At 45.3% G+C, this 20232-nt stretch overlaps 1 protein-coding gene across 1 annotated transcript; it reads right to left on the reverse strand.

Annotated features, from left to right (window-relative positions):
* Window positions 1-5239: 5239 nt before the first annotated feature.
* Window positions 5240-12327, reverse strand: REELD1 (reeler domain containing 1). Its single transcript, XM_065836094.2, has 6 exons — window positions 12029-12327; window positions 11272-11494; window positions 9524-9681; window positions 8515-8803; window positions 7503-7566; window positions 5240-5833 (listed from the first exon to the last, which is right to left on the reverse strand). The coding sequence occupies exons 1-6, from the start codon at window positions 12246-12248 to the stop codon at window positions 5240-5242; spliced, it is 1548 nt and encodes a 515-aa protein (XP_065692166.2). The 5' UTR covers window positions 12249-12327.
* Between the last annotated feature and the right edge of the window lie 7905 nt (window positions 12328-20232).

Here is a 20232-nt window from a genome sequence, read left to right on the forward strand (position 1 = left end):
ATAGGAGATGTGTGTGAGATGGCAAACGTAGCTTTATTTTCTTCTGGTTCGGCCCAGAGTAGGGAATTACACGGGAGTCTCTGCCTGCCAGCCTGCCCGGTTAACCGGGGCGGTGAGCGGAAGGCAGATGCTGTGTTCCCCATGAGACAGTTTTTCCCTCTTTGTTGCCGTATCCTCAACCCTCCCCAGCAAACTGCAGCAGCAAGGGTCGGTTTGCATGCACTGTCTGTTGCCAGAGTCGAGATCGCGGTTAACTCAGCTGACACGTAGCATTTGTGCTGCGTTAGGTCCTGGGAATTACTGGTGACACTTCACTTGACTGGGTTAAATATTTTTCCACTTTGGACCATGTGTTTGCATAATAAAGATCAGCAAGTCACATCTTCTGGCTTTCCCTCTATACCAACAGCCTTACGTCCTTGGTACCTGGATGTCACTTCCTAATGTACATCAACATCCTCTGATATACAGCAAGTCTGATCTTTGACTCACCTTTGAATTAGTGACACATTTTCTCAACAACAAATTATACTTTGGCATTAGAAGGTGACAATCTGTAATGGATATTGCAATCTGAAGATTCAAAGAGACTATCTCTGATCTTTGTCCTTAGCAGAGTAAGCTGGAGTCTCTCTTCCCTCCTACATGTTATTTGATTGTGGTACGTAACCTTGGGATGGACTAATAATCATTAGTCAGAGCTGATATATCCTTTATGGGCCTGGCCTGCTGAGGAAGGGAGACATTCTCTAGCACAGCAGTAAATCAGCAAAACATGCACTTAAATATACAGTAGAATGTGTTTTGAGACATGATCCTTCATACATCATATAACAAAATGCATTACTGAGAGAGCCACACATACGCTAATGAGAAAAGAGGGCTGCTACGACGAGACCCAAGAATGGGAAATGATTTGATGGCAGGAGGGAGCCGGGAGAGATCCCTGAGTGGCGTGTGGTCTGAGAGCAGTCGTGACTCCCCAGGTCATTCTCTGCCCTCTCCTAGGTGATGCGGTGCCTTGGAGGAGCTGGCAGGAGAGAGGGGACAGGAGAGAAAGGAGGGGTGCCCTGCAGAGCTGCCCAGATGCGCAATGACTTTCACACTGAGCCTTGAGACCACAGCAGGGGCAGCAGAGGAGTGCAGCTTGCCAGGAGAAATGAGGGGGCTGTTCTGTTGCTTGCCAGCTGGGCAGGTTGGGTCACTACTTTGTTGTTGGGTTTTGCTGGTAAGCAGCTCTTTTTGCAGCTGAATATTGCAGGAATTGTTGGAGCATCTCCACATCTTTTTACAGACATTTCTCACTGTTTTTTAAAAATAAGTGCATAAATAATATGTGCTCTGCCAAGGAACTGGCTGAAGCAGGGGCAAATCCTCAGGAGTGAGGAAAAGGATGAACCCTCACCCCTCAGCAGGGCAGAGCAGGCATCATCTCACCATACTCAGTTTGCTGGGGGAGCTCTGCTGAATGTTTCAGTCTCTGGGTTCCTGGCCTTGCTGCTTTGCCTCCATTGGTTTGTGTGGTCTTTAAGTAGCTGAAGAAACTGTGCCAAAAGGGCTGTCCAAGCCACCCAACCAGATCTCCATCATGCCTGAGGAGAGGGCAGCCTCTGCCGAGAGCCTGGGCTTGCGCATCCCTGTTTACCATGGCAGCCAGGCCCCCAGAGCCCTGTGGCTTCTCCTCTGAGTCTTGTCACCCATTTTGGAGCTGGCAAGATCAGTGCGTGTTTGATTTCTTTGCTTACTAGTGGCAATGCAACCAACGCAGGAAATGTCCATGGTGACTTAACCAAGCTTTGAGCCAAACATGTTGCTTCATGCAATGTCTCCACATTACGTCTAGTACCACTAACATATGGGAAGGTTGCCATCCTCTGCTAACTGCAGTTTTGTCAGACATCTTTAGTAGAGCACATGCAGCATTGCATGAGACAACATCCTCTCCAAAGCAGAGGGGGAACAGATTTATGGAAGAACTTGATGATGGGCAAAGCCAAAATGATTTCTGATACCATAGAAAAGCAGAAGAGTCAGTGATGGTGTTGGATGCTCAACAAGCAGGACTGATGGTTTAAGGGCAGTGGCTTATATTTTTGTGAGCAGAGGGAAAGTAGGAATCATGGTGACATGAGATAGGAAAATGAGCATGCAAGTAATGTGTGATGAAGGAATATGTCTGTATACAAGTTAGTTATTTCTAAATCTTTGTTTGTTTGAAGTTAGGATAGCTCAAGTATTGTAAAGGCATCAGGGTATTTAGCCGTAGGAATTTTCACTGCCTAAGCTGCATTTGATGCCTGTTTGTCTGGCATGGAGACAGACTCAGGATAGATGTGCATTAGAGCTGAATGTGAGCTGCTTTTGACACCTTTTCTCAGTAATTCTGACCCAAAGCCCTGTCACTTTGCTGAGGGATGGCAGCCTAATGTGGGCCAACAATGGCTGCAGGCTGACCCGTGCTGGAGGAACCAAGATCTTCCAGTTCCAGCAGACATGACCAACACACTCATGCACCTAGAGAGGGGAAAAAGTAGAATCTGTCACTCGTTCCTCCAGTAAATAATAGAATGGTTTGTGTCTTTCTTTTCCTAATTCTGTTTTTTTTTTTTTTTTCCTCCTAAATCTGTTCCAAACGTGAATACAGGTTAATTTCCATACAAGGCGAGTCACTTAAGAATAGGGGGTATTTGAATGATTTCTCTTTTAATAAATTAATCAGTGCTCATGTTTTTAACAGTATTAAGATGAGATAAAACCTCCATCCCTCTTGTCATAGCAACTACAATACACTAAACGTCATTCAGAAGTCAAGAATAAAACCACCAGCACTTTAGGTCTCAGCCAAGTCCACAAAGTAGCAAAACTCATTACTAATTCAAAGGAGCTGTGTCCCTCAGAGCTCACCATTACTGGTTTTACTACTAATAAGACTGGAGCTGCATAAATTTAACAGAAGGCAGAGTTGGGCAGTAAGGCAGAGTAGTGTTGAAGTATTGCTGCCCTAATCAAACATCTCCATGAGGTTTTCACTTGCTCTGGTCAGCCTGGGAAGAAGTGGTGCTGGGTCATGGGGAAAGTGCTAGGGAAAGGAAGATTATGGTTTTAAGGCTATACCAGTCTAGTGACATTAAATCTAGAAAGGTAGTGGAAGAGCACATAGGTATTTGTAATTTATTCATAAACAGCTATGCCATCATAAGAAACTTTTTAAAATAGTATGTGATAGTTCTTTAAATATTTAAGAGTTTGTTGACCTATTTTCTCAGTTAATTAGGATTTTTTTTTTGGTTGCATTAACAATGGCTTGAATGCAGTCTGCTTTAGTCACTGCACGGTTCAGCCACACTGGGTTACAGAAATTTTATTTAGTTCTAAAGCACATGACGTAGGAGAGGAATGCCAATTTTAAATGTCTAGACTGTGCTTTAAAACCTATAGACTTCGTAGTAGGCAGTGCTGAAGGTCAACTTATTGGACATAAAACCATTCACCTAGGATGCTTCTGTATCCTGAAACAAATGTCTTTTCAATTACAGCACTACCCTTTGTTACTCTGCAGTGGGAGGGCCATGATGTGGCCACCCTTCTCTTGAAAGTGAAGATGTTTAAGACCATCGGGCTTACCTCTGCAAGTTGTGTATGTGAGTACACCTATTTTCTTACTCATTTATTTTGTGAAGGGGTCACTAGGCCTAGAAGTTAATGTAACAGAAATTTGGTCATGTGCATAGTGCAAAACATCACGTCATTAATCACAGTACAGTAGTATGGTCAGAATCCATCTCTTTCTGAACGCTAATGGAAGTCTTTATTAGCAAAAGAAGCACTATGTTCATCACACTGCAGGGGGCTGAACAGGAGGATTAATTTATGTCCCACATGACTCCTCTGAATTCAACAGCAAGGTAAGGGAGGACATGAGAGCAGAGTTTTGACTGACTGTCAGGCTTGAAGATGGCCAGCAAGTTGGAGACAGCCACAGAACCCTTCTGACAGAGGGGGAGGTTGTCACCAGAAAAGATGCCATGAGCCTTCAGGGACCCCTTGTTGTCTGCTTAGCTCAGCACTGCCCAGTGCTGCAGGCTGTGAAATAAGATGCAGCAGCAGAGTTTAAGTCTATCCCCCATTAAACAGCTTAGGGACCATCTGAGCCCCTCCACCCTAGAAAAGGATACCAGAAGGTGTGACTTCTGCTCTCTGAAAGGCTCTAAAATTTTCATCTCAAGAGTATCGGTATCAGGGCTATTTCTGGCTCTTTCCAAACTGCAGTAAAATCAACGTTTACCCTTGCTGTCATCACCTCTCCTTCTTAGAAGGTGTCAAGGATCTTCATGTTTTCCAAAGGCAGTTTTAGTGGCCTCCTGCGGAAAACCTCATGGTCAGAGAGAAGTTTGCACAAACTCAGAGAGCAAAGATGCTGTAAACTTTCCACGCAGCCTTTGCTGGGGATCTCCAAAGTGACCTGGGAAGGGTACTTGTCAGCCTGTGTTCCTGCGCAGTGTTACTGAGCTGACTCAAAGTAAAAGACTAAGTAAATGCTGACTGTTAGGCTTAAACAAGCTTCCTCATCAGGTGCAAATGGACAGGAAAGGTTTTCTTCCATTTGCACCTGATGAGGAAGCATGTTTCTCCCCCAAAAGCTGGTATCTGCCACCCTGTGTTTTCTTCCCATAGATCAATTCAGCACTCTTTGGATCAATGTTCTCCACTAATGAGTTATTGCATTTTATTTTCAAATTGAAATTTAGGAACTACTGGTAAATATTTTTGTCGTCTGAGAGACACCAAGGACATAGAATCAAAACTGTAAGCTCTTAGATGAGAATGGTTTGGTTTATATCACAGGTTTCTAGTTCCTAGAAAGAAAGATAACAGTTGAATATTTAGATTAAATAGGAGACAATACTACAGTGCAGAGGAAGAATTTCTATTTTTGGCTGCACCCTTAAGGCAACACAGGCAGTGTATGTCATGGCTGCAGTGACATCTAATGAGCAGATATACAATATTAATTGCAGTAAGTGTAATGCACTGAACAATCTATCAACTTCTATCTTCTTAGCAGCTGTAGCTTAGATACTTCTGGCTAACACCTCTGTCTGAACTGCTTCAAGCTTGTTTACCTATACAATGGCACATACAGGAACCTTACTGCTGCTTCCTATAGCCTGTGCTGTGCAGTCTGGGCTATTTTCACCGTCACCGGCTGCTGCAGCATCGCTTTCAGTGTCACAGGTGGTCAGATGATTGTCTTCTTCCCACTGCTCGAGGGGCTGACCCAGTTGTACTCGGCTTGCACCAGCACGAAGCTGTTCTCTCGGATCTTTCGGAAGTGCATCACCTCCCCATTTTCTCTGACAGCGATGACGTTGGTGTCCGGCTCACTGAAGGAGACTTCGGTTCGCTTGTGGCAATGCTGTGCACAGACACAGCGCAAGGCGGCTGCCAGAGCCAGGCCCAGGACAGCCGTGCAGACCAGGAGGATGCCGAGCTGGGCTGCCAGGAGGTGGGTCCCTCTGCGAGGGTCTTCCCCCTTCTCCAGAACAGCAGATTCAGGAGCTGGTCTGGTCACCCACAGCAGGGTATTCTCGCTCACCTCTTCCTCCTCCTTCTCCTCCTCCTCCTCACCCCTGGAGCCTGGCTCATCTGGCTGCAGTGCCAGATTTCTTTCTGCCATTTGTCTTGAAGCCGATGACAAATTGCTGGCAGCATCAGCATCACCAAACCAGGCTGTTGTCACAGCAGCATCAGCCAGGTGAGTGTGTAGGTGAAGGGTAGGAGATGCTGTTGCACACAGAGAGGTTTTCAAGATGGCCTCGCTCTCAGTACTTGCCTTTGAAAGCAAAACCACACCAAAACGTACAGTGAGGGAAGAGAAAGGGGTCTGATGAGATTCTCATCCACTACCTGCATCACAGTATAGTTCAGCTCTGTATTTCTGACACCCAGATGTCCCCCCCTGGCCTTGAAATAACCCTGCTCCATCACCTAGTTACTCAAGTAGCCTTTAGGAAATGAACCAGATTCAGCACAGTTCCATCTGTATCAGAATTGCCGTGGGAGAGAGGAGGCACTGGGAGCTGGACCTACAGGGGCAAGGCAGAGTGGGTTGAAGGGCAGAGGTATAGGGCACAGACAGAGAAGGAGGTCACTGATTTGCACAGGTAAAGGTCTGCAACTCCCATGGTGGTGGTGGTATTCTTCACAGGCATCGTTATCACAGGAAAAATCACTTATTAAATGATTCCCACCTTGAGCGATGCCAGAGTCATGCTGAAAGGACAGGCACGATCTTCCCAGCCAAGCTTTAGTGTCCCACCAGCCCCACTGGCATTCAGTATCATCCCTCTGAGACTGTGGATTCAATCATGGAGCAGAGGGATCCAGGAGACTTGAGGTTGCCTTTGATGTCAGTGGTTTTAGAGCAGTCACATACAATCTTCCCAAAGCCCCTCTTGCTTTCTCAGTCTACACAGCCCATTTGGAACCTGCTGCCTCTCAGTGTTGCTTGACCGCTCATTTTAGTGCGAATGACTGTTCTTGCTTGCTCCTGTTCCTAGGGGCTCTGCTCAGTGCCAGACACCTTCTTTTATCCATCATGAAATGATGGACACTCCATGCCACTTCTGCAGCCCAGGTTTTGCTGCAGATATCATCCAAGACTGACTGTGAAACAATTGTACGATTTAGGAGGCCCCCACTGAATTTTTCCCTTCCCACTGTGCACCTGAGCCTCCATCCAAAACCTATAAAATGTACTGGAGTCTTTTCTTTGGCTCCACTGAGATATGGATCTGGCCCTCAGTAGCTGGCACCTCTCCAGCCTGTCCAGCCCAACAGGCTTTTTCACACATCCATTAATTACACCAGAGAAACTCTCACCCTCTACCATCATTAGCAATTTCTAAAGCTTGCTGGGAAGACAGTGTGACAGGAGCACAAAGCTGAGGTAGGAGCCCTGGCAAGCTGTCAACCGAAGTTTGGGAGGGTCAGAGCATCCTTTGTGGAAGAGACGGTTTCTGAATTTGCTAGTAAAATATGAGTAGCAAATAAAAGCATTTCAGTGGCTGGACTGCAAACTGTAAAGTTGCTCCTGGCAAAGTTAGGATTGTATGTATATGGATTGCTTGCCCTTAAAATACAAATGCCATAGTGTAAGGATATAATGCAGGATCTTGGACTTCGGGATAGCAAATGGAATTGTCTTGGAAGTCCTTGCCTTATCTCACCTCATTTCTCCTTTCTTCTTGTACTACTCTCCTTTCTTGCCTAGTTTCTCAGTATTTTTATTTCATTATGTTCTTCTGGTCTTGCCTTGTGCAATAACTTTTCTTTTGCTTTCATTTCTCCACTTCTTTCCACAGCTATGCCAGATGCTCACATTTTTTATGAGACCTACATGGGCTACTTGGTGCTGTGTTGCAGAAGAGAGGTTTTATCCTCATCTTCTCTTAGACCTTTCTGTCTTTGGAGAAGGCACCCTCCACATCCTTGCTGCTTACCTGCCCATCTCCATTACACATCAAGCACAAATGTGGTGTAGCAGCACTGGCAACGCTTTCTGCTCTGAAACACAGACATGGGAAAGGCAGGTTAGTGAGTGATAGTGATACCTGTCGCTGCAGCTCACGTGGAAGCCCCCAGGCTCTGCAGAATCTGCACCCTCAGAGAATTGTGCCGCTCACTAGTGCAGCCTCAGGATGCACGCAATCAACCCAGACTGTACTGGGCTGTATTTTAATAGCACCTGATCTTTTATTCCTATTCCCATCATTTTCACCCGCAGTGTAAAACATTGCATGAAAGCTTATATGACCCAAACCTTCTAAGACTTCTGAGCAGAGGTCATCAAGCCCAAATTCGATAATAGCTTTAAATCCTTCCTTTTCCCTGTGGGTGGAGAAATAACTCTGCTGAGTTCACCATTTCCTTGAATATTTGTCTATGCTTTTAGGAAAATATTGCAGCAATCAGTTCTGGTCAGTATTTTTTTATCACATTTTTTCAGCCACCTGGCCAGTCCTCCGCTGGGCTGAGAAGTGCAACATCTGCTTTTAAAGTTTTGGATTTTCTCCCTGTCACTGTCTGTCACGTGCAATCTCCAAAGGATTATTTCTAAAAATGCTGGCAAGAAAACTCCCTTTTGCCTTCCCTCCAGCTGCAGACACCTTCCTAAATAGGCCCTCACTCATCCACAGGGAAACCAGTACTACAGGGTGCTTCAAAAAGAGGGACCCAATTTGAAATCACTGTATCTCTGCAACCATGAACCACCCATGAATGAAACTCTTACCACTTGAAAGGGCAAGGCATAGTTTCAAATGATAACTTGCTTGATAACTCCTTAAACCATTTGTAAATTTTTGTGTAGTTGTGAAGTGTTGCCATTGTTAAATATACTGCTTTGAAACTGGGTCCATCTCTTTGAAACACCCTGCATTTTTCTTCCCTAGAAGGGTTGCAGAAATAGCTCTTCCCACCACCTAGCTTCAACGTCAGGGCTTGGGGCAGTACCCGTCAGAGATGCTGTAGCTGGAGGCATCATCCAGGGAGAAGAAACCTCGCAAGGTGTCTGCCGTGCCGAGGTCTTGGGTGGGGAGGGACGGCTCCAGCTCCCAGCTGCTGGATCCCCTGCTCCGGCTGGACACAGCCCGCTCCGGCCGGGCCGGCTGCTTCGGCTCAGTGACGGGATGGGCAGCTGAGCCCACACCAAAACCTGGCTCTGGTGCCAGTGTTGTCATGATGCCAGTGGGGCTGGCAGGTGGCACCGGGGAGCTGGTGGCAGCCGCAGGAGAGGTGGGACCTTGTCCAACACAGACACAAAACAAGAAGCAGGGAGAGAGGAGCAGAAGCCAATTGGCTTTGGTTTGTTTGTTTCAAATCCCACTTGGTGCTAACATGTGCCAGGAAGGATCATGATGGTGACCTTTTTTTTTTTTTTAAATATTAATGTCAATTTTAAGTGGGAACCCAGATAGAAAATAAAGCATTAAAGCCTGATGCCTGAATTATATTCAAGTGAAATAATTAAAACTTGGTCTTGATGCCATGCCAAAAATGCTGAGAAACATATCTGATTTTAGTATACATAAATTGTTGGAGCATTTTACTGACCAGAGACCACATAAATATAACTGAGTAAATACCTGAAGGGCAATAGTCACATTTAGAGACAAATATACTCCTTTATTTAGGCAGCATTGCTAATTGCGCTTGCTTGTCCAGAGGAGCTGAGATTTTAGTTAAAGTACATTGTATTTTAGGGTTTGCATTGAAATTGTAAGATCTGGCAACCCCATTTATCTTTCTGGTACCCTCCTCAGGACTGGCTCCATCACCTCAAATGCTGACCCATGCCCTCACTTCGAGTTTACCACAGCCATCCCTGACCTCCCCAATGGGAAGAAGTCAGGTCCCTCCAGCTTATTTGGGTCACTTGTGTTCAGTGTTTGCCCAGAATAAGCTGTAAAGCTACTCTGTGATAAGCAGTCAGTAAGAAACCCCATACCTTTGCTCACCACACCTGTGTGATGTGGGTCAGCCAGTTCTTGTGAGGGTGCAGAAGCTTCGGGGTTTGGCTTCTCGCCACTGCCAACAAGCGTTTTGTTTTGCCCTCGCTGAGGTACGATAGCAGATTCAATCTTTGCCCAGTAAACAAAGTATGACTGGACTACGGAGATGCTGTTAAAACATAATTAGGCAAGAATTTATGGGCTCTATAGCATTAATAAAACATCCAGCTGTTTAGCTAATCACAAGGACTGCTTTGATCCGAAGGCAGAAGCAGCACAAAAATATTTAAAAGGATTAGCCTGTCACATGTTTTGTATTACAAAGAAAAGATATCAAGTCCCATAAAAAGGCTACTGGATGAAGAATCACCACTCATAGTTAAGGTCAGTCAAAGAAATGTGTGAGAACTTAAAAAAAAAGCTATTATATTCGCTGTGTTGATAGAAGTACATTTGGAAAACTTGGAATAGCTCTGCTTATAATCTTCTGTAGGCAGGGAAACAACAGTGGTATTTACTAATTAAAACAAGTCAATTTAACTTGTACAAACAGCAGAATAGGTAGGAAAAAAAGTCTCTCTTCTCAGCCCTCCAATATTTGAGCCTGCCTAACACTCTGCTTTAGCAGGTCCCAAAGCTGCTCTTGGCCAACCTTTAACCATTCATCCAGAGCCACCTTTAACCTGGCGATTTTGGGAGAATTTCAGCTCAGATTGTTCAGCTGCTTCAGAGAATTATCTTAAGAAAGACCAACTCTTATGAGGCATTTTTAAGCCTGACAAGGAGTTTTTCCAGATGCTGTGGTAAGGAGAAAAGGGAGACGCTATCAAAAGTCAGCTTGGAAGGTCAAAAGCCAGAGGACAACAAAAGCACCAGTGTGAGTGGCTGGGAATAGATGCTGTTACGTTTGGGTTGGTTTTATTCAGTTGCTTGAGTTTTACTTGTTTTTAATAATATTTCCTGATCTAAAACAACAGACGAAATTGGAAATGCTGAGCAGCAATATTTTTGTTTCAATGAATTTGTGTTGAATCATGATGAGATGCACAAGCCATGGAGCTCACCAGGACACTTATGTTTTGGGATGCAGCCAAGGATCTAGCGAAGCAGCTTCTAAGCGGTTTTGTGAAGTCAAAACATAACAATTCAATTTCTTCCAAAATGAAAAATCTCTAGGCTTCCTCTAAGACAGCCAGTCAGAAAATGTGTAATTTCATTCCAGATCAGAACCAAACTATTTGGACAGTTTGGGACTTTGGTGCAGAACAGGAATGTTGAGTTTTGACCCAGTGCTTGTTCTGTCTTCCTACTGTGAATAATTCTGTTTACATTTCACTTTAAAAAAACCCCACACTAATATATATATACATATATATTATTTTTTTTAAGACGTGATATACAAGATTATCCTATAGGCAGGTAAGTCCTATGGTCTGTCTTATTTAGAAAGACAGGCAATGTGATCACAGTTCTTTCTTTATGCCTTAATATTTCTATTTCCTAAGTGCTTAGGCTGTCATCTTCCAGTGTATTTATACTGAGAAAATAGTGACCATGTAAATAAAAAGAAGCACTACCCAGCAGATATAAATGGCAATTTATGTACCAGCTGGGATGCTGTTGCAGCATTTGATAAGTATTTAACTACATGGGGCTCAAGATACATAAACTACTGTGCTGGACAAGTATGATGGAAAAATAAAGCCAAGTCTTTAACTGAGAAGACACAAATTCTGGCTAGGAGCCAACATGTTCTTACAAAAACTTGATGTCTCCAATGGGTTGGTCTGGTGCTTTCCATACAAAGGACAGGTTTCTCTTCAGCGACTTGTCCGAGTGAGTGACAGTGTCACCATCTTCAAAACAAGTCAACAGCTTGGAACCAGGAGGAATGAAGATGAACGTGCCAGCAATTTCATCATTAGAGACTTTGCGAGCTTGAAGCAAAAAGCCCATAAAATCCCGGGTGCTCCTCACTGTCACTGCAAAGACAAAACATGAGACACGAAGGGATTTGTATCGTAGCTATGGGTGAGTTGTTTGCAGTGGGGTTTCCGGTGGTGGCACTGAAATCGAAAGAAAACTCTGTACACACACGCACAAAATCCAACTTGCTTAGTCGTCACAGCCTGCCTTGGACATGCTGAACACCAGAGGCCAGACTTTACCCTTAATTTTGTGAAACTGCAAAAATAATTTGCTTGAGTCTTTTTTTGCCCCTTGATTGTAAGCTGCTAAGCACACTCGTGAGGCAACATGCAGCCATTTTTCAGGAAGGAGGTTTGGGTACCCCCCCCCCCCCCCCCCGCACAAATGCAAGAGCCTGTGCTCTGCCCTCTGAAGGGTTTTCTTTTGCATGGGGATGAGCAGGCGAGTGGCCGTCTGGGGAGCACTGCCTCTCAGCTGAACCTAACTTGAAAATCTGCCCATGGAACTGCCACAAGGTAGAACTACAAACTGCTTTAGGGCTTTTTCCATCACTGGGCTAAGACACAAAGTCAGAAGTTATTCCTTACCTGGAACTTTGTCGCCTGGGGAGTAGAAGGACATGTTGGTGTGGACAGTCACATAGTTGTTGCTGGGGCTGTGGAGCTGGGCTCTCAAATGCCTGGGCATCATGTCGGTGCAGGCAGAAGGGCTGGCGCCTTGAGAAAAGGCAGCTGCGCAGGAGACCAAGCACAGGGCTGTGCATGCCCAGCTGACGATGGCCATGTGGGCTCTCCTTCCCTCCTCCATCTTATGGCCATCAAACAATGGGTGGGTTCACTTCAAAGCAGCAGCTTTGGCAACCTATAAGCTCGTCTGGTGCCTTTGAATTAGCCGAGCTACAGAGCCACGCTTCCCACAGCCTTTAAATGAAGGAGAAAAAATGATTTCTGTGTGCATGGAGCCACTTCAGCAATCCACAGAATTTCAAATTTTGAAGTAAATTGTTGAGCCTGGAAGAGGGGAGGCCCCACAAGAGGATGCTTTTCTTGTGAAGTCGCCCATGGAGTTGCATTTCTTGGGAAGTTGCGGTCGGGGAAGATTAGGTCTAAAAAGCCTTGTGGTGCTTAGCAGGAGGAGAAAACTCTGTGTGATCACACTCAGCACCCTCCACCCTTCCCAGCCCAAATGTACAACCTGATCCATGGGGCAAACGTTTCCCCTTGGACCTGCAGAGCTGCTGCAGGGCCCATACCATAAGACAGGTAGCTCTGCTTTTCATGTAGCTCTAACATCTTCTTTTCAACGTGCAGCTTTTCCTGGCTTAGGTTTCATTATGCTTTATCAATAAATAGATGTAAATAAATCAGATGAAACTAGAGACTGAGGAGGTCTAGATTACACCTCCATCTCTAGCACTTCTGGAACTAGCTAGCTGACTCTAACAAACCACCATTGCAAACAAAACAGTTCGTGCCCAGTCTGAACTAGTGAGCAGACAGATGCAGTTTACCCTTTCACAGCTGAATATCATCCCACTGCAACCAGTTACATGCCAGAAGATGCTTGTGGGAGTCACAGGAGCCTTCGCTAAACATCCCAGCCCCTGCACAACCAGCGATGGGATGCCCTCCTCCTCCTCCTGGAGTCAGTCTTCCCCACTTAGGTACACCCAGACCTTGCTTGCTGGATATAATTTCTCGCAGGAGTGCATGAAAGCATCTTGGAGCAGCAGCTCTTTTCCTCGGGAGTTTCCCAGGCTGTGCCGCTGTTTTCCATCCTCCCCCCAGGGCCCCTGTTTGCACCCCTCATCCCTCAGGTGTGGGGATCAGGGCCATGGTCCCCAGGGCCACCCGGGCTGGGACTGGCCGTGCCACCCTTTGCTTACCTCGGGACACGTACGCCACTGGGCTTGCTGCCGCCGCTCCCTTCCCAGCCTGCCTGAGACCCATCCTTTCAGGGATGATCTTTGCTTTCTCCTCTAATGGGAAGTGCAGCAGCTGTTGCTGCTAATACCCACCACCTATGGCAGCTCCCCGCCAGTGCCCAAATCCTGCCTTAATCGTCTTAGTTTTCCTCTCTGTATCCCACCCACGTTTTTGTTTATCTTTTCTTTTTTTTTTTTTTTAATTTATTCTACAATGAAAACAAAGGCAACTAGCAGGGGGAGCAGCAGAAAGCCATGGGGTTTGTGTGGGACACCCTGGGACTCCCTTGCAGAGATACAGGAGGATGGGACTCTTGCTTTCCCCGTTGCTCTCCCCATACCTCCCCCCCTTCCATGCTGAAGCTTTGCAAATCAAAGCCACGTCAGCTCCCTCCAGTCTGTGATGCCCCAAGCAGTGTGCCTGTCTCTCATGCTTACATAGGAGTTATTTTGGCATTAAAAGCAGAATTTTACTAGAAGGGCTGGGAATATGCATCCCATGCACCAGGAGGAAACATCAACAACCCACAAACCCACCAGAACCAGGACACAGGACTAAACACCTGGTGTGCGTGACTGTTCCCTGGCACAGGAGTTGTGTCCGGGTTGTCACCCCTGCTTTTTGGCTGCGCTACAGGACAGCCATGCTGGGGCCTGGCCATGGAGCTGATCCTGTCCCTTGGCTTCCCAACCCCTCTCATCATCATTAGAGCCTTCATCAGAAAACACAAAACAAACAATGCCGTGGCCATGCATAGGGCTAGATCAGGGGTGCCAAACTCGTTCTCATGGGAGGGCCGCATGAGCCTTGCAGTTGCCTTCAAAAGGTCCAATGTAATTTTAGAACTGTATAAATGTGACTACTTCTTCATTTATACAGTCCTAAAATTACATAGGGCCTTTTGAAGGCAACCATAAGGCTGATGCGGCCCCCCCATGAGAATGAGTTTGGCACCCCTGGGCTAGAGGAGTGGAGTAAAGAGCCTATGGTCTGGCCAGCTTTTTTTTCAGCCAGCAGACCCTTAAGAGACAATGTCAGATGCACCAGTGCCGCTGGGAGGGGGACTGGCCCTGTAGGGCAGAAAAGCTGTTAAAGGTGGAGAAGTGAAAGAGTGCTCAGTGCCCTTTAGTCCTCCTCCTCAGATAGGTGTGTCTGACAGCTAAGTGGGTTCATGTTGGTGCTTAGGCCACTCTCCCTGCAGGACATGGCAAAGCTCTGTCCTATCCCATGAGTAAAGGAGATGCACCAACACACAGGTGCCAACACCATGTTTTGTCTCTGCAGCTCTACAGTGCTTGTATCTGGTCTTGCTCGGAGTCTGACCGGTGCAGGAGCCCACCTGGAAAAGGGACCAAGGTGACCTGTGCCTGGGGCACCTCCCAAAAACTGAAGGCAGGCTTGCAGACACCCCACTTATTTGTGCTGTTCCCATCATCTGCCATGCTCTACAGCCTGTTCTCATAAGTGAAACAAGATGCTGGGCTGGTGCTGAGGTGCTGCTGCTCACAGCCCAGCTCTCATCTGTTTAACTGGTTTGAAAGTATGGGAACTGGTGTTAATGGGCTCTCAGCAGACTGCTCTCCTCTGCATTTGAAAGAGGCCTTCTAATTAACAAATTTCAAGATATAATGCAAATCTTACAGTTTTCTTTCTTTTTGTCAGTGGAAGCAGAGAGTTTTAGCTGTAGTAGACCAGAGGGAGAGGGGCAGAGTTTGCATTATTGCTTCTGTTCCTCTTGGTAATTACTCATATGTTATATACAAGAGAGAGTACCTTTATGATATATTAATCTCATCCTAATCCTTTCCTGAAATCAAATGGTCTCATGGATTTTCCTTACTAATTTATTCATAAGTTAACCTATCCCTTGTTTGTAATTCCAGTGAAATAAAGCAGCAGCTCCAGGCCTCTGACAAGCTGCAGGGAAAGCACCAAACATGTCACATCTCTTCCGACACAGTGGCCAGGTCTGAAAACAGTATTGCAGGTATGGATTTGTGTCACAGCGTGGTGTTACAGCATTGTATAGTCTTCTTCAGCTGCTGCCACATCTTGGGCACACGTTTTCATATGCCAGCTCCAGCAAGGACCATTTCTCCACTGGCTTCGCCTGAAAAAGCGGGAAAAGCAACAGAGGGAGAGTGCAGACCCCAAAGCAGTGGCATTGGGTGCTGCCTTTGTGCAAAGCCATGGGGAGAAGGCAGAAGAGCTTCAATCAAAGAGATCCAGACACAGCCCATCTGTAAGAGCATGGATTGTACTTCAGCGCTGAGGCGGCTCCACTGGCTCCCCAAGCAGGCAGTGATCTGTCTCTGGGCAGGGCAGGACACGCTGCTGTGGGCGTGTAGGATGCGGGTTTAGCAGCACCAGCCCACAGAGCTGCATGGTGCTGCCTGAATGCAGCGTTAATTGCTAAGCTGTTCTGAAATACAGCCTTATGCAGAGTTTGTCCTTACTGCCTGCTCTCAAGCAGAGGAGCTCAGTGGCTTCAAAGCTGCGCTCAAACCAAATGTCACAACCGTCACCTCCTTAGAGATGGAAAACTCCTGTCACAGTCATTACTGTGACATGAGTACCTACCAGCAGCCTCAAACTGCACGTCTGAATGCCAAGTGACAGGCAGATGTTTCCCGTAAGAAATACAGCCCTCTCCATAGCCTCTGGTTGCATCACCCACCAGGACAGCATTGCCTCAGCCTTCTCTGGCCAGAGCTTTGACCTGCTGCAGTCATTTGAGCACAGGCAGGCTCTGCATATCACCCTGATGATGGGGCCCAGACAGACATGAAAAGAGCACATGGCACTGCTGTCACTAGAGAGAAGTTTGCCTTTTTCCTGTCATAAATTCCTTTGCTAGTAAGAAGCTGGCAAGGAGAAGAGGATGTAAGACAACTTACACCCTACTTTCTTAGCAGCATTTGTGTAGCAGATTTCTAGAACAACGAAAACCAAAGCTGGGATTTTAAAATAGTACTAGGAAAAATGGTGCATGCTCTGTAATACCTTGATAATTAAGATAGACTACAAACCATGTAACTTGAAGTTTCATCGACTTAGTGCACAGAAAGCTTATAAATCCAGGGACATCCCAGGCTCCTTGATGCAGAAACTTTCTCGTTCTTGCAGATGGCTTCCATATCTCCACATCATCAGGGTACAACAGGCAGAGCAGACATGGAGCAGCAGATGTGGAGCAGGTACAGTGGAGGTCAGTGTGTAATGTGGACACGGATGTAAGCAACCTAGAGCTGACACTCTGTTTGCTTCATTGACAGGTTGGGAAATGCTTCGCTACTGCAAGATAATCAGGGTTATAATGAGTTGGAAGTCCTTTCCAGCCAGCTAGCAACCACCTCAGTCCTGTGAACAATGTTTTGGGGGGGTTAGAGAAGAGTGGGGAGGTTGATCAAGCAGAGAGCTTGAAGGTGGCAACAGTTGACTTCAAATCACAAGGAGCTGATCATTAAACCAACAAAGCTGGAAGCACCAACTTTTAAAATAGTATTTCTGGTCATCTTTAAAACTAAGAGCAATGCCCAACTGTAGGAGAGTGGTAAAACCCATGGTAGTCCCACTGGGAGAATGAAGAATAATGGCTACAACTTGGCATCTCAAGGTTGACCTGTGCATGTCTGTTTCTCTGTGTTTGGGGAGACCAGGCAAAACAGAATGTTTCTGTGATGTCTAGTTAGGCAGAAGGTCAGCAAGGAGTACTGGCTGCTCCCTCCATTTCTACCCACTTGATTATTTTTGCTCTCTCACCAGCTGCAGTTCAACAGTGGATTCAAATGCTACTGCTGGGAAGGAATTGACACACACACAACATACAATTTGGCCTCCTGAGCCTCCTTGCCTTATAAATTCAGCCTAAAAAAAAAAAAAAAAAAAAAAAAAAATCCTTTTTTTTTTTTTGGTAACTACTGCAACCTGGGCAGCTGTTCTGCACTGAAAGGGGAGGTTGAGGAGATGGTGGAGACCAACAGTGCAGGGTCTCTGGATCTCAGTAAGAAAGGTCTGGCAACAAAGATTTTTGATAACTGATTTACTAAGACAAAGAAGAGAAATGCAGACAGCAAGTAAATTGTTAATCCTTTCAGGTGCTGGGTACCCCAGGTCTGTGTAGCATGGACAGAGCCCAGGTGGATTTTCCCATGGCATGCTGCACAGAGCAGCATCTGATCCCATCCGTGGAGAGCAGCTCCCCCTTTTCATCACTTGAACTATTTTATAATTTCCTTACAAGAAAACAACCCTTTTTCTAAAGGATGTTCTTGTGAGAACTTGTTGCTGCACTGGTAGATAAAGGCAAGGCCAAACAGGTGCTACAATTGCCGTACCGAGTGGGAGCTGCCTGTGATCCGATAAGCTGCTGGAGGTGTCCTGTGGGCTGAAAGCCACACTGGGCGTACAACCCAAAGCTGCTCTGTGGATCACTGATGCCTCAGGATGCAACAGTCCTTGATAGCAGCTCAGGAAAAGCCTCCTCCTGCCTGAGCTTTGGAGAATAGTTTGACGGAGAGAACTGAGGCTTTGAAACTGCTGGCTCCACAGTTTGCTTTCAAAACCGACATGGGGCTGGTCATGGGCTGACATATTAGAGATCAGGTGTTGCTCTGGTACCATCAGGCAAACATTCGAAGGCCACCACTTTGCAAACAGGTTCACACTTCCCTCACTAGCATGAACAACACAGCCAAACCCAGATTTTTCAGAGCCAGTATGAGCCTTAGGATTTAATGGCAAAGTCATATCCAGGACTCTCTGTAGCTGTTTTGTTACTGTAACATTGTGAAAAAGACGGCAAGAACTCAAATAAAACAATGTTCAGTGGGTTTGCATTAGATTCCCTTTGAAGTAGGAACCAGGTGGCAACAATGTGTACAACTGTGACATCACAGGTGCGTACCCCTAATGCAGGTCTTTCCCAGCATGCTCGGCTGCCTTTATACAGGGGCACTCCAGGCTGCCCCAGGCTTAGCAGTTCGCTGACGTCTGGCTCCTCTGTTGCACAGTGAGTACTTCACTCCTTCTTCCAGACTTGCTTTCTCTAGTTTCCATAGGATATGCTGGGCTGTTGTTCCCAGCCAGGTTTTTGTTTAAGGGGATGTGGCTTTTCAACTGCAAGAAACTTACCCTGGAGGTGTGGATGTTTTAAATCCAAAGTTATGGCTCTTTCTAGAGCCTGTGAACTGGAAGCATGGAGGGAAGTGGGAGTAGCAGAGTGATTGAAGGGCCTTGGTTTCCTGAAGTGAGTGCAGCTTCAGTCTTTGAAGTTTGAGATTTTCGGTTACTTAATTTTGGGTGCATTCTTCTAAGACAAGTGAGGGACAAGCACTTGTGAGTTGCTCAAGGAATGTTTCATTGTCAGGCCTGACTCAGGTGAGTGTAATCTACAAGTAAAACTGTTTTATACACAGGTGTTGGGGCAAGAACATTAAGATGTGGTAAATGAGGTAACACAAAGGATGTGTGTGAAGATATACTGCATTTGTAAGTGTATTTGTATCTCCCAGTGGGATAAGGATGTTATAAACTAGGCTGAGTCATTTTTAAGCATCAAGAGTTTGTGAAATACACTGTTCTGCTTTGATGTTTATCTATGACTATGATGGGATGGCTCACCTTACACTTTGGGTAGTGATCCATGTGCTGCTCTGACAGCTGTCTGGCCAGTGTCTGATTGACTTGTGAGTGGCATGTTGTCACACAGAATACAGTAAGTCAAAACAAGATGTAAAGACAAGTATATCCATCCAAGTTTGGTGTTTTATCCAACTCAAAACAAGCTACAAACACTAGGCTGCCTGATTTAAGTCAAGCTTAAATGTTCACTCGATTTAATATTTAGGGCTGAAAATTGAATTAAGGAGAAAAGTCCTGTAAAATGTGCATAAAGGTCAGTAATTGTGGGAGTTTAGTCTTGAATTTCTTTAGTTACTTTTGAAATCTGAATTTGGATTACAACAGCTCCTCTTTAATGCAAAATTTCTTATCTATCTTACATTGTAAACAGTGATTTCATGATGTAGAATACATTAAAAAACCTTGCCATTTAAACTACATAGTATTTTCCAAGTTCAGAGTTTAATATGTGATTAGGCCATTTGGTGTAGTAGATCAAAAGTGAAAAATATTCTATAACTAGACTTGCAGGAACAGAACTGCAATTAAAAAGTTAGCAATGCAAATTCTTGAGGGTAAACCAGTCTGTGCAAAATGTGTTGCAGTAGGTGGAGGAGGGGAAGAGGTGGAGAAGAAGAAAAAACTAACTTCATGTTAACATTAAGAAAAACACAATGACCTGTCAGCTGTATATAGATGACAAAAAAATGAAAAACTGCATGCTCCATTTGGAGGTACATATTTCTTTAAAAAAAGTCACAGAAGAGCAACTTGATGATTTGTACTTGCACCCTGGACCCTTTTCAACCCTTGTCAGAAAGCATCAAATTATTGAAGCATAAAGTAGCATCTCAATCTTTGTGTTCTGTAGTGGCTTCTGAAGTGTTTGATGCGGAAAGGTTAACTACTGATTGCAAAATAATTTAGATTTATTTCTTAAGCTTTAAAAAAAAATTGCAACACACATTCTCTTCCTTGGATAACTGAAATGTAACTGTTCCCTGCTTACATTAGGGCTACTGGTACTTGGAAAGAATAGGCCAGTGTTATGTTCACACAATTGTCTTGTGTTCATCCATCCACAACCAGAAGTATTTTTGTTCCTGGAAGCACTATAAACTGCCCAGAGAATAAAGCAAGGCTTCAGAACACTCATTTTAAAAACTGGCTAAATAACTTCACCGTGAGGCACATTACCCTAAGTTAAAACTTTGTCCCAAGGAACAAGAAATCATTCTGAGTAT

The sequence above is a fragment of the Patagioenas fasciata genome, chromosome 4 (assembly GCF_037038585.1).
Source record: "Patagioenas fasciata isolate bPatFas1 chromosome 4, bPatFas1.hap1, whole genome shotgun sequence".
In the NCBI taxonomy this organism is placed as follows: Eukaryota; Metazoa; Chordata; class Aves; order Columbiformes; family Columbidae; genus Patagioenas; species Patagioenas fasciata.